At 48.0% G+C, this 22,921-nt stretch overlaps 1 protein-coding gene and 2 non-coding genes across 6 annotated transcripts in view; all 3 read right to left on the reverse strand.

Moving 5' to 3' along the window:
- Nucleotides 1-440: 440 nt before the first annotated feature.
- TNPO2 (transportin 2) overlaps nucleotides 441-22,921 on the reverse strand; it is a 43,739-nt gene continuing 21,258 nt past the window's right edge. For all 4 annotated transcript variants that reach the window (XM_056570322.1, XM_056570323.1, XM_056570325.1 and 1 more), the window contains exons 5-25: nucleotides 21,860-21,966; nucleotides 21,441-21,574; nucleotides 20,608-20,689; nucleotides 20,392-20,514; nucleotides 20,053-20,171; nucleotides 16,926-16,986; nucleotides 12,340-12,508; nucleotides 12,006-12,158; nucleotides 11,648-11,873; nucleotides 8,948-9,119; nucleotides 7,209-7,295; nucleotides 6,925-7,032; nucleotides 6,636-6,794; nucleotides 6,469-6,556; nucleotides 4,995-5,093; nucleotides 4,811-4,906; nucleotides 2,978-3,053; nucleotides 2,792-2,891; nucleotides 2,629-2,703; nucleotides 988-1,134; nucleotides 441-890 (exon numbers count right to left, since the gene is read on the reverse strand). In XM_056570322.1, coding sequence (XP_056426297.1) covers nucleotides 1,027-1,134; nucleotides 2,629-2,703; nucleotides 2,792-2,891; nucleotides 2,978-3,053; nucleotides 4,811-4,906; nucleotides 4,995-5,093; nucleotides 6,469-6,556; nucleotides 6,636-6,794; nucleotides 6,925-7,032; nucleotides 7,209-7,295; nucleotides 8,948-9,119; nucleotides 11,648-11,873; nucleotides 12,006-12,158; nucleotides 12,340-12,508; nucleotides 16,926-16,986; nucleotides 20,053-20,171; nucleotides 20,392-20,514; nucleotides 20,608-20,689; nucleotides 21,441-21,574; nucleotides 21,860-21,966 — 2,342 coding nt within the window. In that variant the 3' untranslated portion in view covers nucleotides 441-890; nucleotides 988-1,026. The remainder of the gene's footprint in view (nucleotides 891-987; nucleotides 1,135-2,628; nucleotides 2,704-2,791; nucleotides 2,892-2,977; nucleotides 3,054-4,810; nucleotides 4,907-4,994; nucleotides 5,094-6,468; nucleotides 6,557-6,635; nucleotides 6,795-6,924; nucleotides 7,033-7,208; nucleotides 7,296-8,947; nucleotides 9,120-11,647; nucleotides 11,874-12,005; nucleotides 12,159-12,339; nucleotides 12,509-16,925; nucleotides 16,987-20,052; nucleotides 20,172-20,391; nucleotides 20,515-20,607; nucleotides 20,690-21,440; nucleotides 21,575-21,859; nucleotides 21,967-22,921) is intronic.
- Nucleotides 7,110-7,179, reverse strand: LOC130268167 (small nucleolar RNA SNORD41). Its single transcript, XR_008843523.1, has one exon. It is a non-coding gene; the product is annotated as a small nucleolar RNA SNORD41 (small nucleolar RNA).
- LOC130268166 (small nucleolar RNA SNORD41) lies at nucleotides 8,311-8,380 on the reverse strand. Its single transcript, XR_008843522.1, has one exon. It is a non-coding gene; the product is annotated as a small nucleolar RNA SNORD41 (small nucleolar RNA).

Consider the following 22,921-nt stretch of genomic DNA (forward strand, 5'->3'; position numbering starts at 1 on the left):
TCCGAATGTGCCTTGTCCCCTTACTAGAATCCTCCCATTATTTTACCCAATAGGGGGCTCCCTTGCTCACACAATCATCTAAAAAGGGCTGGTCCGAACTCAGCAGCAAAGTCTTTTACGTTTTTTCTATATCTTCTCGCCATTCTACATGTGTAGATATTAACATTTAAGAAAAAAAAGGAATCTTCCTGCTGTTGCTATAGAGGTTATTACTGAGACGTCTTGTAGTGAAACCATTTATCTCTTGTGCAAAAATAGCAAAAAGGGAGCAAAAAAGTAGTAAGACGAAAAAAAAAAAAAAAAAAAAAAAAATTTCACAATCTCTCCTCCCCATTCAGACGCATCTCATGACTTTTACAATCTCTTCCTTCAGCTGAACCTGAACCTTTCAAAAATGGCCGACCTTCCGTTCTGTTGTTGCAACCCTAAGTCTGCTGTGATTTTATTTTTTTTGCCTTTTTTATTATTATTATTTTTGTATGACCCTAACCTGCTCCGAACTGTAGGGGAACAGTCCGATGTCTCTATAGCTGTAGATTCCCCTCCTCCCTCCCACTCTATATAGTCTAACCCTCCTTCCCTGCCCGGTATGAAATCCTGACGTGGGACCAGCTCCTCCCCCCCACCCTACAAGGGTTAACAATCCTAAGACAACTTCCCCCCCCTCATGCTCAGTTACTATAAAATAAAAAAAAGAAGAAGGTCTCCGAGGGTGTGAGGGTGGCGTAGTGTTGGCATCCTCCTGTTCTCCTCTGAGGTGTCTTGGGAGTCGGGTGGAAGGAGTCTGGAATGGAGGGATGTCACTGACCCAGGACGCTGTTCCCTGAAACCAGGCTAAAGACTGGATGAGTGGGGTGTAGGACACCAATCTCCCCAATGACCTCATGGACCTAACAGGAACATGTAGGAAGAAAAAGATGACATTGATATAAAGCCTATTATAGAGCTATCCGCCCGGCAGCAGGCCGCCGCTCCTCCAGTCCTTACCTCCCACGCTGGGTATGTGTAGATTTGCCCTCCATCACATTACACCCCATAGAACGCAGCCAAACGCTCCTTCAACAGAGGAGGAAACTGCTCCGAAAACTGATTCCAATTATCCTCCCCAACTTGTTCCTTAAAACCGTGCAAAATCTGCAAAACAAAAAAAAAAAATATATAAAAAAAAAAAAAAAAAAAAAAGATATAAAACCATGTGAGCAAGTCCACTGTACACCTGTAATATCACCATAACTTCTTTAAAGGGGTACTCCACTGCCTCAGCGTTGGGAAAATTGTTTCGAAGGCTGGGTGTGGGCTGCGGGGGTCGTGACATCACGGCCACAGCCCTCGTGCAGTCACGCCTCCTCAATGCAAGTCTATGGGAGGGGGCGTGGTAACTGCCACGCCCCCTCCCAGAGACTTGCATTTAGGGGGCATGGTGTGACGTTGGGAGGGGGCGTGGCCATGACATCACAACACCCGCAGCTTTCAACTTCAGAAGCTAATAACTATTGGAAGGATTAAGATTTTTTAATAGAAGTAATTTACAAATCTGTTTAACTTTCCGGAGCCAGTTGATATATAAAAAAAATTTTTTTTGCCTGGAATACCCCTTTAACACAGATGGCCTTACCTGTAGGTAGATAGGCAGGGACCATAAGTAACCTGAATTGGATGAGCTCCAGTACCAGGTAATGCTAATTTGTTCCAATGAAGTTGGGTTCCCAGCATCACCACCTGACAGTGCCTTCTCCTGAAAGGTGTAAATGTCTGGCAGGACACAAGAACGCCAGCAACACTGGAGGTTCCCTTTAAAAAGGGGGTACTCCGCTGCTCAGCGTTTGGAACAAACTGACATGGCCCCGCCCCCTCCATGCAAGTCTATGGGAGGGCCCGTGAATGCTGTCACGCCCCCTCCCGGACTTGCATTGAAAGGGCTGGGCGTGATGTCACGAGGGGGGCGGGGCTATAAAGTCACAAGCACCCGGCGCCAGCTCCAGCGTTCGTAACAGTTCGTTCCAAAATGCTGAGCAGCGGAGTAACCCTTTAAGGACAGTTTTTATATTCAGCCAAGAGCAAGTGATCTCATACTTCTAACCCTAAACCCTCCTCTTCCCCGTAGATCACTCCAATCCACCAAGTCATATCTGATAGGAATAATACACGTATTTCCCAGTCTTCCATTAGGGGGCACCTGTGAGTAGTAGCTTTAAAGGAAAACTGTCGGCTTTGTTCGCCCGCACTATCCAGCGGTACTGGCTGGTAGTGCGGGGGACGCAGATCAGTTTGACACTTACCGTGCCCGGATCCGCCGTGTCGTTCAGCCGTAATCTTCTATTTTCTGTGTATGCAAATGAGGTGCTAACTGGAACCGGCCGGGCTAACTGGCACTCTGATATCAGTGCCGCCCAGCGCATCAATATTCCTCCCCTCTCTCCATTACAGAGCGGGGAGAAGAGGAGGAATTTGGATGAGCTGGGCGGCACTGACGTCAGTGCCGCTGGCCGCAGAGTGCCAGTTAGCCCGGTGGATCCGGGCACGGTAAGGATCAAACTGATCAGTACCGCTGGTTAGTGCGGGGGGAGAAAGCTGACAGTTTTCCTTTAAGAACAGATCAATAACTGAGGGTGCAGTAGGCTGACTGACCTTATAGAACATGTCTCTCAGATCGTCTTTAGGGCTCACCCAGGAGGCAACAGCGTCACAGAAAAAGATGAAATCCTGAAACATAAGCAAGATAAAGATGAATACATAGGATCAAGGCTTTGGGGAGGGTAAACCATTCTAAAAAAGCACCTAAGCTTATTACCTGTACTACTCCTCCAGGATTCACGCCAATCATTATGCAGATGCCCCTGAAGGCGGAGTCCTTCTCCTCATTGTCGCGGATGTTACGTAGGGACGTGCACCTGTTATATGAGAAAAGGATGAGGAAGTATATACATATAAACCTAGAAATATGCATTAGGATGGGATACAAGGGTCAGCGACTTACCAGGGCCGTATAAATTGCTGCAGCATGGGAGCAACCTCTTGGGGACATACACAGCCAAGGCGCCCAATTGTGATCGCTATAAAAAGGGAATAAAAAAGGAAAGTTAAACAGAGCACAGATGACAGAGGAGCATCCAGTCAAATGTCATTTATCTTAAAGGGACACACAACAATTGAGTCAGGCTGGTGGGGGCTCTGGTAGACAATTACTCAGAGAACTGAGGCTGAAAACACCTTCAAGGGGTACTGTCCGATACAAAACTTTTAATATGTTGTATAGCATGTACAGTGACTCCCCGACCTACGATGGCCCCGACCTACGATAATTTCAACATGCGATGGCCTCTCAGTTGAAGGCACAATCAACATACAAAAGCATTGTATGTCGGGGCCATCGCATAAACGGCTATCCGGCAGCGCAGACTGCTTCAGCTGACACCGGATAGCCGTTTACGGTGCCCCGTGTGCTCCGCTGATGGTCTCCTACCTGTCCTCAGGGCTCCGGAGCGTCCTCTTCGGGATCCCCTCCATCGCTCTCCATCGTCGTCATCACGTCGCGCGCACGCCGTCCCGTCATCCAATAGGAGTGGCGTGCGTGTGTAGTGACGTGATGACGAAGACGGAGAGAGAGGATCCCGGGGAAGCAGAGACGTTCCGGAGCATCGGGGACATCACGGGGACGCAGCGGCGGCAGCGATGGAGGGCGACATCCAGGGCAGCGGTGACTGGTCCGGAGCGGCGGGGACAGGAGAGTACAACTTCCTATACTTTACATTGCACGGATCCCTCAACATACGATGGTTTCAACAAACGATGGTTCATTTGGAACGGATTACCATTGTATGTTGAGGGACCACTGTATAACCAATAGGTTTTGCAATTGCTTTCATTAGAACATTTTCAGTATTTCAGCCTGAAAAAGCCAGTCAAACAGCTGCCCCCCCTGCCTGCTTGGACACATACTAGTCCTGCTGTGTCCATGCGTCATCACCTATGTCATGGACACACTTCCCTGATTGACAGCTGTGAGTGCAGGGCTCAAAACTGGAGGAAACATCCTCCCACTGTCATTTTGTGTCCAGCTACTGTCAATGAGGACAAGCTGGGAGTTGTAGTTTTGCTAATGCCAGGGGAGATGTGAGCAGACGGCATACTGAGGGAGGGGGCGGAGACCTGCACACTGAGGCCCGCCCCTCAGCTAAATTAAAAGTGTAAAAAAATAAATAACAGGTGCTAGACACATAAAAATTAGATGTAAATAGTCAGGATTAGGTACTAAGTGATATATTAAAAAAAAATGTTTTTGTTGGATCTCATGGGTACGCTTTAAAAGACTTTGTCCTGCTCATACATCAAATGAATTTGGCACAATGTATCAGTTATGACTTCTGCAGACAATCACAGGTCTCAGCAGTCATGTGCCATACAAGCCAGCGTCACCACTGAGGTCAATGATTAGGCGGCTTTCACACTATGAAATTCATCCGTTTTAAAGATCCGTCTGACGTTCCGTTATGAAAACCCTGAATATCGGCCATTAAAGGTCCGTTACAAAATCCCATTATAGTCTATGGGATTTTTACATTATCCGTTTTAATCCGTTCTAGTCCTTTATGAATAACGGACGTTATTTTGTGACGGAAGATAGTAACGGGAGAAATAGACTCCCATTGAGGGGGGCGGGTCGTGACATCATGAGGGGGTGGAGCTATGACGTCACAAGCTCCCGGCGCCGACTCCAGCGTTAGGAACAGTTTGTTCCAAATGCTGAGCAGCGGAGTACCCCTTTAAATGGTAAGAAAATCTAAACAGGACTAACCAGGAAATCACAAACCTGTGTTTTCAAGCAGAGTCTTGGGCGTATTCGGCCGGTTGATGATCTCTACCAGGTTGTTTAAGACCATAGGAACGTATGGCTGCATCTCTGCCCCTGATGAAAAGCAATGGGATTAGTTCTAGAACAGAGGATTTCTATGCTGCAGCTCCAGCCTTTTATCCATAACTATAGTGACACTCACCCATCTGCATGCAAATCTCCCCGATGGCCCAGGTGGCATTGTTACAGACAGAGATGAACTCTGGGTTTAGGTTGGTGCCAAGAATCGGCATAAACTCGGCTGTAAAAAGAAAAGAGCAGGAGTCATTAATAAATATCAGGCTTGTAGATCAGAGGACAGTACGAGATTGTAATAACCACCTCCAATATCTGTGCTGCGGGTAACTTTACTTCCCTAGTCACGTGTGATACTAAGACTGCTGCAGTCCTTACACCTCTAAGGCTAGGTTCACATCAGCGTCGTGCTCCGACCCATTCAGGGTCCGCTCGTCTTTTTGTCGGTTTGGAGCACAACGCACACTGCCGGGTCCCACTGACTTTAAAAGGGGTCAGTTGGGTTTCTGTCAGGTATCCGTTGTATCGCAGGAATTGAGCGGACAAAGAAATGACTGCTTGCTGTATTTTTAACTCCGCTCAAGTCCCGTATTTTGAACACACTTACCCACCCAGCAGAGCTCCTCTGAACGGCGCTCAATGCTGGGGCCAAATAAGCCTAAACGTAACATTACATCAAAAAGCTTGGCTATAGATTTACAATATAGACTTAAATAGAACAGCGCCCCCAGTGGCCAAGTGTTGTGCAATTTTTTTTACTTGCATGTCAGTAATGTGCCTAGTAACAAGCTTTGAAAAAAAATAAAAAAAAATTAAAAGAGAAAGTTTAGGGATAATAATCTGGTCCTAAGGCCTCAGTGAAGCCTACCTCTGAAATGGTAAAAGGGGTTATTCAACCTAAACAAACCCCTTTAACCCCTTAAGGACGCAGAGTTTTTCCGTTTTTGCATTTTCATTTTTTCCTCATCACCTTCTAAAAATCATAACGCTTTAAATTTTGCACCTAAAATTCCATATTATGGCTTATTTTTTGTGCCACCAACTCTACTTTGCAGTGACATTAGTCATTTTACCAAAAAATCCACAGCGAAACGGGAAAAAAAAAATCATAGTTCGACAAAATTGAAGAAAAAATTTCATTTTGTAAATTTTGGGGGCTTCCGTTTCTACGTAGTACATTTTTCGGTAAAAATTACACCTTATCTTTATTCTGTAGGTCCATACGATTAAAATGATCCCCTACTTATATAGGTTTGATTTTGTCGGACTTCTGGAAAAAATCATAACTACATGCAGGAAAATGTATACTTTTAAATTGTCATCTTCTGACCCCTATAACTTTTTTATTTTTCCGCGTACGGGCCGGTATGAGGGCTCATTTTTTGCGCCGTGTTCTGAAGTTTTTAGCAGTACCATTTTTGTATTGATCAGACTTTTTGATCGCTTTTATTCATTTTTTCATGATATAAAAAGTGACCAAAAAATACACTATTTTGGCTGCCTGGGCATGCCGGGAGTTGCAGTTTTACAACAGCTGGAGGCACCCTGGTTGGAAGACACTGATCAAGGATGATGGATACAGTATAGTATAATTCACTCACAGATACAAGGCTTCACATGCAGGAAACAAGCTTTTGTCAGGTCACCCAGGAGAGCGAAGGAGCTCTGCCGAACCTCGGGCATGATGTCCTAGAATTAAAAGATTAAGCTTCAGAAAATCTCACCAAAGCACTTCGGATTGCCCGAAGACCACAAGCCCCTTCCTTACCTGCATGCACTGGAACAGAAGGGTCATAATGTTACTTCTGGCTACTAACTGCTCTACATTGCCACCTAGCCCCTCCGCCAGCCCGCTGAGAAGATCCAGGGCCACGATCATGAAATCTTTATCGGGAGCTTCGTACTGGTCCGGATGTTGACTGTACATCTGCCAGAAACAAACAGGTCAGAGCTCCATAGCCAAACATGGTCACTCAATCAAATATACCCGGCAGTATGTGTCCCGGAATACAGAAACCCTGGTAGTGGTTTACATGTATGGGAGGACCCTTACTCACCATGGCTTGAGCGAGGGTCTTTTGCACCAACGTGACGCACCGCTGATATACCGGCTCACAGTAAGGGAGGAATCCGCTCTGCAGAGCGGTCGCGATTGAGGACAAGCACTAGAGGACAAAACACAAGAAGTTACAAAATGGTAGATGACCAGATTCTCCGGAACACAGTACAGAGGTCCAGTATCAGGGGTCAGGCAGTATGAATACTAATACCATCAGGTGGAATTCAGATTTCAGGTTCTACATCACACCCCTCCATACAGCTCTAGTGGAACATTCCTTACCTCCAGAAGTGGGAAAAGGTCCTTATCTTCATCCTTCAGCTCATTCCACTTCTGGATAAGAGGGGGCATCAGCTTCTGAATGTACTCCTGAGAACAAGCAGAGATTACAGTATATTAACATGTCCCACAAAGAAAAGCGCACACAGCATCAACATCTCATACCGGACCCCTAGCATCTCATACCGGACCCCTAGCATCTCATACCGGACCCCTAGCATCTCATACCGGACCCCTAGCATCTCATACCGGACCCCTAGCATCTCATACCGGACCCCTACCATCTCATACCGGACCCCTACCATCTCATACCGGACCCCTACCATCTCATACCGGACCCCTACCATCTCATACCGGACCCCTACCATCTCATACCGGACCCCTACCATCTCATACCGGACCCCTACCATCTCATACCGGACCCCTAGCATCTCATACCGGACCCCTAGCATCTCATACCGGACCCCTAGCATCTCATACCGGACCCCTAGCATCTCATACCGGACCCCTAGCATCTCATACCGGACCCCTAGCATCTCATACCGGACCCCTAACATCTCATACCGGACCCCTAACATCTCATACCGGACCCCTAACATCTCATACCGGACCCCTAACATCTCATACCGGACCCCTAACATCTCATACCGGACCCCTAACATCTCATACCGGACCCCTAACATCTCATACCGGACCCCTAACATCTCATACCGGACCCCTAACATCTCATACCGGACCCCTAACATCTCATACCGGACCCCTAACATCTCATACCGGACCCCTAACATCTCATACCGGACCCCTAACATCTCATACCGGACCCCTAACATCTCATACCGGACCCCTAACATCTCATACCGGACCCCTAACATCTCATACCGGACCCCTAACATCTCATACCGGACCCCTAACATCTCATACCGGACCCCTAACATCTCATACCGGACCCCTAGCATCTCATACCGGACCCCTAGCATCTCATACCGGACCCCTAGCATCTCATACCGGACACCTAACATCTCATACCGGACCCCTAACATCTCATACCGGACACCTAACATCTCATACCGGACACCTACAGACCGTGTAGTGTGAGGAGAGATCCCTGGATCAGACAGTATGAATACAAAGACATCATATGGATTTCACGTAACACATATCTGCATCACCTCCAGAGAGACAACCCCTTCACGCTGCTTTTATTCTCAGCATCACTAAGTTTTAAATGGGCACTGTCAGATACAAAAACTTTTGATATGTTGTAAAGCATGTCTAACCAATAGGCATTGCAATTGCTTTCATTAGAAAATTTTCGGGATTTCACACTGAGAAATCCAGTCAAACAACTGCCCCCCTTCCTACTTGGATACATACTAGTCCTGCTGTGTCCATGCGTCATCACCTATGTCATGGACACACTTCCTTGATTGACAGCTGTGAGCGCAGGGCTCAGAGCTGGAGAAAACATCCTCCCACTGTCAGCTTGTGTCCCACTACTGTCAGTGAGGACAAGCTGGGAGTTGTAGTTTTGCTAATGCTAGGGGAGATGTGAGCAGACAGCATACTGAGGGAGGGGGCGGAGACGTGCCTGGCCTGTACTGGAGATCGCAGGGGGGCCCAGTGCTCGGACCCTCCGCTATCTAAAACGTATCCAATAACCTGCGGATAGGGGATACATCTTTCCATGAGACTACTCCTCTAACATCCTGCAGCCCAGATCTAAAGCATCTCTAGTTACTCACCGGCTGGTTTAAATGGTGGCCCACGGAATCCGCCAGGGTCCCAATGGCGTCGTAGAGTATGAGGAGATTCTTGTGCTGGTATTTTCCAAAGGCAAAAACCAAAGTGTCCAGGATAAAACTTAAATATGGTACAAGCTCCGTGCAGGCTTCTTCCTCCAGGGTCGCAAATGCGCTGTGAAACAGAGACAGGTCATCTATATACGATCAAATCAAAGTCATGTTATTGCTCCCTGTTATCAGCCACTGCAATGATGCAAACTGTGTGTAAAGTGGAGGTCGCTCTTTGTATAGGAGATTTTACAGCAGATTCATATACAAAATTATGAGTGAAAAACTTTCTGCATATGAAAGAATTCTGGCATTTTTCCATCCAAATGTATTAGGTGTTAAAGTGTCACGGATTTAAAAGGGGCCCCTAAAAACATATCCCCAATGATTACCGGGGGGGGGGGGGGTTTGACCTCTGGGACCCCAACTCTCCACACAGCATGGAGTGATGTGTCAGCACGCCACCATGCAATGTCTATATGAGTGCTGGATTCGCGTTCCTTCTTATAGACCACGGGCCGTTTGCGGCAAGTTTGTGGCCCGCACCAGGGATGTGTGATTTGTATTGCCCGATGCCCGGGACATGCAGTTCCGGGCCCCGGGCAGGTGGTTTCTTCAGGCATTTAGCCCTGCTTCGGGCAAGCAGCGCTAAATGCCTGAAGGCTTCACTTACCCCGCCCCTCCTCCTCCCAGTCTTCGGCTGGCTGGCCCGACTCTGATGAACCCTTTTACTACAGTCCACCCAAAGCTGCATTAAAGGGGTACTCCCGTGGAAAACTGTTTTTTTTTTTTTTTTTTAAATCAACTGGTGCCAGAAAGTTAACCTCCCTGGCGGTATGATTCTGTCTGGAAATTTGTACCAAAAGCGGTACAATTTTTTTAACTGAATTTCACATCTCCCTTCGTCCATTTCACATCTCCCCCGTCACATTCCCCCGTCACATTCTCCCCCCTCCTTGTCACATTCTCCCCCATCCTTGTCACATTCCCCCGTCATATTCTCCCCCCTCCTTGTCACATTCTTCCCCCTCATTGTAACATTCTTCCCCCTCCTTGTAACATTCTTCCCCCTTCATGTTACATTCCCCTCCCCCCTGTCACATTCCCCCCCTTCATGTCACATTCCCCTCCCCCCTGTCACATTCCCCCCCTTCATGTCACATTCCCCCCCCCCGTCACATTCCCCCCCTTCATGTCACATTTCCCCCCCCCCCCTTGTCACATCCCCCCCTCCTGTCACATTCCCCCCTTTGTCACATCCCCCCCCCCCCCCCCTTCTCCCCTTATCCTGCAGCAGAATACACTGGGTTTGCCGGGCAGATTTCAAACCTAGTGTATTTGCTGCAGAACAAGCCCTTTCCCCTTCAGCCAATCACAGGCTTTACACCACTGCGGCCTGTGATTGGCTGAAAAGTGAAAGGTCCTGTAAGATGAATAGAGCAGGGACCAGAGCGCACGGAGGGGAACGGCATCTGCAGGGACTGGGACTAGGTGAGCAAAAGGTTTTTTTATTTTGCTACTTCTTCCTTTTACACTTAGCTCAGTGTTTTTCTACCAGGGGGCCTCCAGCTGTTGTGAAACTACTACTCCCAGCATGCCCGGACAGCCTTTGGCTGTTCGGGCATGCTGAGAGTTGTAGTTTTGCAACAGCTGGAGGCCCCCTGGTAGGGAAACACTGACTTTTAGTATTTTTCTTTACCTGCTCTGGCCGGCAACGGGAGCCGACCAGAGCAGATAATCGCATGTTTTCCCGGGGGGCCGCATCGCTATATCCCATTGCTTTTGTGATATATCGTGCAGCCCGGCCGGGAACTCTGCAATTCTACCCCGAGCGTGACTCGGGGTTACCGATCCTGGCTGGGAAAATTAACCCCGAGTCACGCTCGGGATTACCGCTCAGGAGGTTAAACAGATTTTTAAATTATGTAGAGAAAAAGGTAGGGTTTACACATTAATTGTGAGCTGCACTTGCACCTTTTTTCCTTTTCTTCAGATTTTTAAATTACTTTTATTAAAAAATCTTAATCCTTCCAGTACATATTAGTGGCTGAATACTACATAGGAAATTCTTTTTGGAACACAGAGCTCTCTGCTGACATCATGACCACAGTGCTCTCTGCTGACATCTCTGTCCATTTTAAGAACTGTCCAGAATAGGAGAAAATCCCGAAAGCAAACATATGCTACTCTGGACAGTTCTTAAAATGGACAGAGATGTCAGCAGAGAGCACTGTGGTCATGATGTCAGCAGAGAGCTCTGTGTTCCAAAAAGAATTTCCTCTGTAGTATTCAGCAGCTAAGAAGTACTGGAAGGATTAAGATTTTTTTAATAGAAGAAATTTACAAGTCTGTTTAACTTTCTGGCACCAGTTAATTTAAATAAATAGTTTTCCATGGGAGTACCCCTTTAAGAGACCAAATGATACCCAGTGGCACTATGATTGCAGGGCCTCATAACTTAATGCTGTTATGTTTTCTAGGATCTCTAACACAGCATGCTGTGCTGTAAATTCATATAACATCTCCCGATAGACTGGGACTGAGAACGCAGGAGATTGATCTCAGCATAAGCCAAAATAAAAAAACAGTTTTTATACTTTAGTGAATAAAATAAAGAGTGTAAAATGTGTCTCCCTCCAGTCACGCTTATACCTGCACGCTGCCTCCTGTACCCGCTTGTTGCTGTCCAGAATTCGTTTCAGTAGCTCAGTCATAAGGGGCTTTAGGTAAACGTCAGGGGGTTGGCTGACCACCCAATGGGCGTATCGGCTCAGGGTCCAGCAGGCGATGGAGCGGACTAAAGCCTTCTTATCAGAGAGGCACTGGATGAGGTGAGGAATCAGCTCCGGTAGGTAGGGGACCATGCCCTGCATACAGCCTGCAGGCAACAAGAACATGAATTCAACATGAGATCAATCAACTCAAAAAGGTTATATTAAAAAAAGCAACATAGAAAAAAAATAAAAAAAAACACCTTGTAGCCATTGTACTGGAAATGGGGATATTTTACCTTCAGCAATGGCCCCGAGCACCAGGATACCGGACTCCTTTATGACCCATTCTTGGTGGAACAGTAGATCCTTGAGGAGCGGGAGTAAGTGAGGGAGCAGCTCTTCACGGAACACGTTGGCGAGGACGTCCAGGGCGGCGGCCGAACACTTCCCTGAGAGAAGCATATGACACCCTGTTATACATTACCACAAAGGAAGCCAAAATCCCCGGCCTCACAGACAACCCATCAGACAGTATGAATACAAGAGACCCTCAGGGCAACTCAGGAGGAAGATGCTGCATCACAGTAGATTGATAATGTGAAGACCCTGCACTAAAGGAGCAATACATACTCAGATTCCAATCGGACAATGTGTCGTCGTCATCATCTTCATCGTCGCCATCATCCTCTCCTTCCACTCGCTCTTCTTCGTGTTGCAGAGTCACAGTGCGAGACTTGTGGAACCGCGGCTTAATGTCCTGCTCACTGTCCGGGACGGTCTCATCCTCCTCCACGTCACCCTGAGGATCAAGTAATAACAGAATTACTAATCTCATGCACTAAGCCTTTATGACCTGAAACTTACATTTTATCATCAGAAAATCTCATTTAAAAGGAAAACTGTCATATTGCTCCCCCCGCACTAACCAGTGGTACTGGCTGGTAGTGCGGTGGACGCTGATCAATTTGATGCATACCGTGCCCGGATCCGCCCCGCCGTTCGGCCAAAATCTTCTATTTTCGGTATATGCTAATTAGATGCTAACTTGCACTGGCCAGGCTAACTGGCACTCTGACATCAGCGTTTCTGGCCGCAGTGCCACCCAGCTCATCAATATTCCTCAATATTGATGAGCTGGGTGGCGCTGCGGCCAGAAACGGTGACTTCAGAGTGCCAGTTAGCCCGGCCGGTGCAAGTTAGCACCTCATTAGCATATCCCGAAAAAGTAGAATTTTGTACTTACCGTAAATTCTCTTTCTCGGAGCTTCTATTGGGGGACACAGGACCATGGGTACATGCTGCTAGGAGGCTGACACTTGCACTAGGAAGCTGACACTAGGCAAAAAACAAAAGGCTAGCTCCTCCCGGCAGGATATACCCGCCTACTGGCTCTGAGCAACTCATTTTCAGTCCCAAAGCAGAAGGAGAGCCAACCCCGAAAAAACTGTCGAACACAACACCCAGAAAAAGGGGAACCGACCAAAAGTGGAACACCCCGCCCCGGAAAGGCGGAAACCCGCTGGCCGCAAACAAGACAATGGGTGGGTGCTGTGTCCCCCAATAGAAGCTCTGAGAAAGAGAATTTACAGTAAGTACAAAATTCTACTTTTCTCGAGCGCTTCATTGGGGGACGCAGGACCATGGGACGTCCTAAAGCAGTCCCTGGGAGGGCAAACCAACCCCAACAGAAGAAGGTTCAGGCGGAATCTCGAACCGCTGCCTGCAAAACCTTGTGGCCTAGGCCTGCGTCGGAGGATGCAAAAGTATGAACCCTGTAAAACTTGGTAAAGGTATGCAGGGACGACCAAGTCGCGGCCTTGCACACCTGCAGGGCCGAGGCCCCATGACAGACCGCCCAGGAGGCCCCCACCGCTCAGGTGGAGTGAGCCGTCCCGCGGAAAGGAGGCACCTGACCCTTGCAGCGGTACGCCTCTGAAATGGCAGAACGGATCAACCGGGAGATCGTGGACTTCGAGGCCGGGAGCCCCTTGCGCCTCCCATCGTGGAGCACAAACAGGGAGTCACTACACCAAAAGGAAGAGGTGACCGACAAATAGGTCCGTACAGCCCGGACCAAGTCCAGCTTGTGAAGGCGGCGCTCTCTCGGATGGGAGGGAGACGGACAAAAGGAGGGCAACAAGATGTCCTCGTTCAGGTGGAAGGCAGACACCACCTTAGGCTGGAAAGAGGGTACCGGCTGAAGAACCACCTTATCCTGGTGAAGAACCAGAAAGGGGGAACCGCAGGAGAGGGCGGATAGCTCCGAAACCCGGCGCAGAGAAGTGACTGCGACCAGAAAGGCCACCTTCCAGGATAGAAAACAGAGAGATTCCTGAGCCAGAGGCTCAAACGGAGTGCCCTGAAGGACATCCAAAACAAGGTTAAGGTCCCAAGGTGCGGTGGGGGGACCGAAGAGGAGGGACCTCGTGGGCCACACTTTGCAAAAAGGTGCAAACATGAAGGTCAGACGCCAGAGGGCGTTGAAAGAGGATCGATAGGGCAGAAACCTGCCCCTTAAAAGGAACCTAGGGCAAGGCGTGTCTCCAGGCCGGACTGTAGGAAGGACAGGAGATTAGGCAGAGAGAAGGAAGTGGGAGAAAGAGAACGGGCCTCACACCAACGGAAATACGCCCGCCAGGTGTGGTGGTAAATCTTGGAGTACGAGGGCTTACGGGCACGGAGCATAGTCCGGATAACACGGGAGGAAAACCCCCGAGCCCTCAAAACTGCGGTCTCAACCGCCACGCCATCAAAGAGAGTGGCAGAGGGGTCCCGGGGAGAGAAGGTCGGGATGGTCCGGAAGACGGAAGGGAACGCCTGCCACAAGGCTGACCAAGTCTGCGTACCACACGCGACGGGGCCAGTCTGGAGCCACCAGAATGGCCGAGACCTCCTCCGCCTTGAGCTTACGGACGACCCGGGGAAGGAGTGGAAGGGGAGGGAAGAGATAGGGAAGGGCGAAGGAGGTCCAGGGGACCACCAGGGACCCATTCCGGAGCGGAATCAGACCGCCCGCCGTCTGGAGGACCGCCCTGGGCGGAAGCTGGGGGGCGCAGGGACGCGCCGAGCATGCAGGTGGGTTTGGAGGAACCGCCTGGATGTTTGGTCTTACAGCCTGAGCAGGCATAGTAAGTGACCAGCGCAGAAGCAGCCTGCCGGGAAGAGGGGGGGGGGGGCGGTACTGGGGTCGGACATTAGGAAGCACCAGTAGGTCAGACAATCCACAGACAAGGAGTAATCTCACCCAGGTGCCTGTGTCCGGAGAGGATCCTAGAAACAGCTGGAGGACCTGCGGTGCCTGTGTCTCAGCGGGACGAAGAAGCAAAATGCCGGCAGAGGGAAACAATGGGTCACACAGAACGTCCCCCCCCCCCCCCCGGGAAGAAAGGAAGGAGAAACTGACCGTCATAGGGTGCCTCCAGAAAGCCAGCCCCCTGTGCTGCATGCGCTCCTGGGTGATAGGAGGAGGGAGCGCGCTAGAATCGGAGAGGCCGAGGGGGGTGGGGCTGAAGAGGGCTGGCAGCAATGCCAACGCGAGGAAGTGGGAGGAGCTAAGTGCAGGCCGCGGGCTCAATTAATGAACTGCCTGCAGCTCCGGACCTGCGGAAAAAGCGTGGCGCTCGCGATGCAGGCCGGAGCTGCGGGCTAAATTAAAGTGGCGCTCGGCACAGTAGGGATCAGCCCGGAGGTAGAAGGCTGCAGCCGTGCAAAGCAAACCTCTAAGGGCTAGGAGAACTCCCCTTCAGCCGAGAGCAGGGGAAGTCTAACCCCTATGAAGTTAACCCCCCGCCGGCCGAGCAGGGCCCACAGAGAGGGGAGAGAGAGAGGGGTAACCTCTCTGTTGCGTAGCTGCCCCCCGAATAAAGAACCCACTTTGGCTACTGCCCCCTTTGTATTAAAGACCCCCGGTCCATGGGGGAAAAAAAAGGTAGTGGAGGGGGGTTTGTAGCTGAGGAAATGAAAAAAAAAAACACTTACCACAAGGGACCTCCATACTTACCCTGAGAGCCTGAGAGGCGTCTTCTACCAGCTGGTGCCACCTGCCTTTAGCAGCCATGGCGAACAGGGGCGAATGGGGGACCCGGACCCTAGGTACACCACCAGGCACTGGCTGCTGGCGAGGAGGGGTTAACGGCCCATCCATGATGCACATAGCTCGCATGTGGGGGATCAGGCAGCGCCATGCTCCTGTCGCCCCACGCTAGATAAAACAAAAAAGGGAGAGAAATTCTAAACTGAACCTGATACTAGGAAAAAAAAACAAAAGAAAGAGCAGGTCTGGAGAGCTCCACAGCTGCGTCTAGCCTCCTCTGACACTAAGCTGAAACCGAGTTGCTCAGAGCCAGTAGGCGGGTATATCCTGCCGGGAAGAGCCAGCCTTCTTTTGTTTTTTGCCAAGTGTCAGCCTTCTAGTGGCAAGCAGCATATACCCATGGTCCAGTGTCCCCCAATGAAGTGCTCGAGAAATAGAAGATTAGGGCCGAACGGCGGGGCGGATCCGGGCACGGTAAGCATCAAACTGATCAGCGTCCACCGCACTATCAACCAATACCGCTGGTTAGTGCGGGGGGAGAAAGCGGACAGTTTTCCTTTAAACCAGGGCCTTCCTTTTGGAGAACAAAAACATTTTACTTTTTTATTTTTCACATGACTTTCTAAATGATAAAATGAATCCAGAAATATTGCAGTTCTCACGCTGGTCACCTGGCTTTTCTGTTTTTGTTTGCAGCTCACTTGTCAGCTTTGCTCTATAGGCTGGGACATCATAAGCAGAGTCATCTCATCAATCGAGGGTGGGTGAGCTTATGACCACTATATTTCAGAAAGTTGCTTTGTATGTTTCCTGTCATGGTCCGTTACATTATTACGTAAAGCAGAACTCTGCTTTCTCCTGGTTTCCTGGGAGCAATGAATTGTGGGAGCTCAGATGACTATCGCACAACCAGATACCCTTCGTGTGTTTCAAAGCTGCTCACAATGTTCCTCTGGTTGCGTGATAGTCATGCCATGTGTATATCGATGCATATTTTATGCAATTTTTGAGAACGCAGCCCAGTATTACCTGCGACATGTATTTTTTGCGTACATAAAGACCCCGTATTAACTGTGGTGTCTATTTCTCAAAATAAACATAAAAAGCGTGATGTGAACAATGCCTTAGGCAGCAGCCAGAAAACAACTTGTGTAGGAAACAGTCAAGGAACATATGCACTCACCTTCAAGAGGATGATGTCTATCTCATTATATTTCATTCCGTTCACCAGGATGGGAATGAGCCTGCAAGAGAAATCATATTTCTGGCTCAACTTCCTGCGTATTCACTGTCTATATGGGGAAACCAGAATATCATTCCACCCCGTAAAAGACCAGGCAAGTAACGAAACTTGCACCACCTCGTATTCTCAGTCAAACTAGAAGGCAATAGAAGGCAATGCAATCCGTGCGGAGTCCACAGAAATAGACATGTCTATTCTTTCTGCAGACAACGAAATTCTGCTATGTGAAAAGCACAGCAGAATCATATTGAAACCAATGGGACTCTGCTGCTGCGGAATCTATCACACAGAAATTTTGCCGTGTGAACATAGCCTAACAGGAAGTGCTTGCAGTGTAACTATATGCAAATTAGGTCTACTCTAAGTCAATGACTGACGCATTAGGGTACATTTACATGAACAGTGTTTGCTGCAGATTTTACACTGTAAATTAATGTAACTAAATGATTAAACACAGCATCAAATCTGCAGAAAACACTGCACATGTTAACATGCCTTGTGACATGGCTAGGGATATGTAGACAGCTGTTTCAGTAACCCTCCTTGGCCATGGACGAAACAAAAATAGGAGGGGTCCAACTCACAAAAAATTAAAACATAACTTTTACTGCTTGAGGTTAAGACCTGAAAAAAAAAAAAAAAAAAGCTATAAGTGCATTAAAAACAAAACTCAGACGCCTTTCGAACTTCCTAAGAGTTCTTAGTCATGACCATGACTAAGAATTCTTTGGAAGTTCAAAACACGTCGGAGTTTTGTTTTTAACCCCTTAAGGACACATGACGTACTGGAACGTCATGTGTCCACTCCCGATCTATAACGCGGGGCCACGGCGTGGCCCCGCGTCATAGCGGTTCGGGCCCGGCCTCTAACAACGGCCGGGACCCGTGGCTAATAGCGCGCGGCATTGATCGCTGTGCCGCGCGCTATTAACCCTTTAGACGCGGCGTTCAAAGTTGAACGCCGCGTCTAAAGTGAAACCGAAAGCATGCCGGCTAGCTCAGTGGGCTGTTCGGGATAGCCGCGGTGAAATCGCGGCATCCCGAACAGCTGACAGGACAGCGGGAGGGCCCCTACCTGCCTCCTCGCTGTCCGATCGCCGAATGACTGCTCAGTGCCTGAGATCCAGGCATGAGCAGTCATGCGGCAGAATCATCGATCACTGGTTTCTTATGAGAAACCAGTGATCAATGTAAAAGATCAGTGTGTGCAGTGTTATAGGTCCCTATGGGACCTATAACACTGCAAAAAAAAGTGCAAAAAAAAAGTGAATAAACATCATTTAACCCCTTCCCTATTAAAAGTTTGAATCACCCCCCTTTTCCCATAAAAGAAAAAACACAGTGTAAATAAAAATAAAAATAAACATAAATGGTATCGCCGCGTGCGGAAATGTCCGAATTATAAAAATATATCGTTAATTAAACCGCACGGTCAATGGCGTGCGCGCAAAAAAATTCCAAAGTCCAAAATAGTGCATTTTTGGTCACTTTTTATATCATGAAAAAATGAATAAAAAGCGATCAATAAGTCCTATCAATGCAAAAATGGTACCGTTAAAAACTTCAGATCGCGGCGCAAAAAATGAGTCCTCATACCGCCCCATACACGGAAAAATAAAAAAGTTATAGGGGTCAGAAGATGACAATTTTAAACGTATTAATTTTCCTGCATGTAGTTATGATTTTTTCCAGAAGTCCGACAAAATCAAACCTATATAAGTAGGGGATCATTTTAATCGTATGGACCTACAGAATACATATCAGGTGTCATTTTTACCGAAAAATGTACTACGTAGAAACGGAAGCCCCCAAAAGTTACAAAACAGCGTTTTTTTTAAATTTTGTCGCACAATGATTTTTTTTCCCGCTTCACCATAGATTTTTGGGCAAAATGACTGACGTCATTACAAAGTAGAATTGGTGGCGCAAAAAATAAGCCATCATATGGATTTTTAGGTGTAAATTTGAAAGAGTTATGATTTTTTAAAGGCAAGGAGCAAAAAACGAAAATGCAAAAACGGAAAAACCTCCGGTCCTTAAGGGGTTAATGCACTTATAGCTTTTTTTCTTTTTCTTTTTTTGTTCATGTTTTAACCTCAAGCAGTAAACTTTAAGTTTTAATTTTTTGTGAGCTGGACCCCTCCTATTTTTCTTTCGTCCATATTAGGGATCGACCGATTATCGGTATGGCTGATATTATCAGCCGATAATCACGATTTTGGGCATTATCGGTATTGGCAATTACCTTGCCGATAGGCCAATAATGCCCCGCACCGCCCCCGACCCGCCGCACTCCACCGCGACAGCCCCCCGACCCGCGTTGCACCCCCCACCGCCCCGCCCCCATTGTCTCCCCCATCCCCGGTTTTATAATTAACTTTTCCCGGGGCCCACGCTACTTCTTGCTCCTGCTGCGTCCTGCGTTACGCTGTGCGCAGTGAAGTGACGTGCGCGACGTGACGTCCCCGTCAGTGCGCACAGTGACAGCTCAGGAGGACGCCACCGGAGCCAGATGTAGAGTGGACCCCGGTGCGGTGGGTCGCCACCGGAGCCAGATGTACAGTGGACCCCGGTGCGGTGGGTCGGGGGGGCGGTTGCGGTGCGGCGGGTCGGGGGGGGGAGCGGTGGCGGTCATAGGACTCGGGACCCCTGGACAGGCAGGGGGAGAGAAGCGGGTGGCAGCGGCGGCCTATGGCACCGCAAAAGCCACTGCAGTGCATTGATTTAAAGCTCCCGCTTTAAATCAATGATCTGCAGCGGTGTCGCGGGGGGATAAATAGCCGATAACTTATACCGGAATATCGGTATAAGTTATCGGCTATTGGCCCTAACCTCCACCGATATCGGTAGATCCCTAGTCCATATCATACAGGATACGGCCTGTATTGTCCATGCTCCAAGAACTCCTGCCGTGCCGCACTACAGCCGCAGTCCTGTATACTGATGTCAGCATTGGGTGGTGAGCTGAATTATATTTTTTCCCGTCTCTATCTTCTTTGCCATGATACACCTTCAATAAAAGTACAAATCCCCCGCCCATGGGGTTGTATACAAGTTGTGTACTCACTGCAGCAGGTGACTGGACAGGGCGTCCTTACAGATGGGTTGATCAGCCAGCGTCAACCAGAACTCACAGGCTTCCAGCGCCACATTTTCATCACTGTCCTGCGTCCTCTGCAGCATGTACTGGAGAAGGAAGAGAAGACAGAACTGAGTGCTGAGGCTGTGTTTCCCAACCAGGGTGCCTCCAGCTGTTGCAAAACTACAACTCCCAGCATGGCCCGGACAGCCGAAGGCTGTCCGGGCCATGCTGGGAGTTGTAGTTTTGCAACAGCTGGAGGCACCCTGGTTGGGAAACAGTGCTCTAATGTGACAAAGCCAAGGAGGAGCAGACATAATTACTGACCTGGATAATGCTGTGCATGTGAGGAAGTAGCCGGTCTATCCGCACCTCCAGAAGCATGACCAGCGCCCGGCACACGTTCTTGCGGACCTCGGGGTCTTCATCCACCGCAAGCGCAAAGAGGTGCTGAAGGAAAGAAAGGGGTTAAATATTCGAACAAAAAATTAAAATAAATAAATAAAAAACACAGACATCCTATCCGTGACTTTGTTTCCATACCTCAATGAAAGTGTCTATATTATCCATGAGAGCCTGGGCCCGGTCCGTAATAAACTGGTTTACACAGGCGATGGCATGAGACCTGGAAGCGGGAAGATACAGCGTTTCAGACAAGGGTACAAGTCAACAATTTAAAAAGGGGTACTCCCGTGGAAAACTTTTTTTTTTAAATCAACTGGTGCCAAAAAGTTAAACAGGTTTGTAAATCACTTCTATAAAAAAAACATCTTAATCCTTTTTAGGGGCTGTATACTAAAGAGAAATCAAAAAAAAAGAAATGCATTTCCTCTGATGTCCTGACCACAGTGCTCTCTGCTGACCCCTGCTGTCCATTTTAGGAACTGTCCAGAGCAGCATATGTTCGCTATGGGGATTTTCTCCTGCTCTGGACAGTTCCTAAAATGGACAGCAGGGGTCAGCAGAGAGCACTGTGGTCAGGACATCAGAGGAAATGCATTTCTTTTTTTTGATGTCCTGACCACAGTGCTCTCTGCTGACCCCTGCTGTCCATTTTAGGAACTGTCCAGAGCAGGAGAAAATCCCCATGGCAAACATATGCTGCTCTGGACAGTTCCTAAAATGGACCGAGATGTCAGCAGAGAGCACTGTGGTTATGACATCAGAGGAAATGCATTTCTTTTTTGGATTTCTCTTTAGTATACAGCCCCTAAAAAGTACTGGAAGGATTAAGATTTTTTAATAGAAGCGATTTACAAATCTATTTAACTTTCTGGCACCAGCTGATTTAAAAATTAAAAAAAATTAAAAATATTGAAGTTTTCCGCGGGAGTACCCCTTTAAGAATGTAAACTGATAAGAGTGACATGAAGAACCTGATTTTGGGGCTGCAGTGCTTGAAAAACTGGAGAAATTTGGGGATCATGATGTTCAGCGGTCTGTTCAGAGCATCGCTGTCTAGGAGTTCAGAGGAATCCTCGCAGATTTTCTGGAGGGCACCGAATGCTCCCTGGAAGACAAGAAAAATAATAAAATGAGGTCAATGGGGACCACCCCCTCCGAATTGTTCCCCATGCATTCCCCACAAGTGGTGTAAAGCAGGGTCCTCTGGGAATCGGCCACCCTCAGCATGTAGGTTTTAGATTGCTGCGAGTTGTAGATTCTGGACAGAAGCCACAAAAGGGACAAAACCATTACAAACCTGGTCAGTTCAGACCAACCAAAGCAGCCCACACGGACACGGCCCACGAAATACACAATATGACCAGACTCCTCCTATCCCAATGACCATTACCTCACAGGTGTTGTAGTCCTCGGAGTTCAGCAGGTTGCAGAGCTGAGGTAGAAGTTCGGGCCAGGTCTGCAGCTCTCCCTTTGATGCTATGGTGGTGATGAGGATCCCTGCGGAGTAGAAAATAAATTAAAAAAATCATATAAAATCATATAAAACATCCAGTATGAATCAGACAATGGTTGAGGCAGCAGGACAAACTGGGTCAACTTCAATTGTTCTAAATCAGTGTTTCCCAAGCAGTGTGCCTCCAGCTGTTGCAAGACTACAACTTCCAGCATGCACGGACAGCCGAAGGCTGTCCGTGCATGCTGGGAGTTGTAGTTTTGCAACAGCTGAAGGCACACTGCTTGGGAAACAATGTTCTAAATTAACCCCTTAAGGACTCAGCCCATTTGGGCCTTAAAGGGGTACTCCGGTGGAAACCTTTTTTCTTTTAAATCAACTAGTGGCAGAAAGTTAAACATATTTGTAAATTACTTCTATTAAAAAAATCTTAATCCTTCCAGTACTTATTAGCTGCTGAATACTACAGATGAAATTCTTTTTTCTTTTTGGAACACAGTGCTCTCTGATGACATCACGAGCACAGTTCTCTCTGCTGACGTTATAATAATAATAACGCTTTATTTATTGTTGTCCTTAGTGGGATTTGAACCCAAGTCCCCAGCTCTGCAAGGCAGCAGTGCTAACCACTGAGCTACCATGCTGCCCTTATAATATATTTGCTATGCATGGTTGCTAAAATGGACAGAGATGTCAGCAGAGAGCACTGTGCTCGTGATGTCATCAGTGTTCCAAAAAGAAAGGAATTTCTTCTGTAGCATTCAGCAGCTAATAAGTACTGGAAGGATTAAGATTTTTTAATAGAAGTAATTTACAAATATGTTTAACTTTCTGCCACCAGTTGATTTAAAAGAAAAAAGGTTTTTTCACCGGAGTACCCCTTTAAAGACTCAGACAATTTAATTTTCACGTTTTCGTTTTTTCCTCCTCGCCTTCCAAAAAATCATAACTCTCATATATTCATCCACAGACTAGTATGGAGCTTGTTTTTTTGTGCGA

The sequence above is a fragment of the Hyla sarda genome, chromosome 4, assembly GCF_029499605.1.
Source record: "Hyla sarda isolate aHylSar1 chromosome 4, aHylSar1.hap1, whole genome shotgun sequence".
NCBI lineage: Eukaryota > Metazoa > Chordata > Amphibia > Anura > Hylidae > Hyla > Hyla sarda.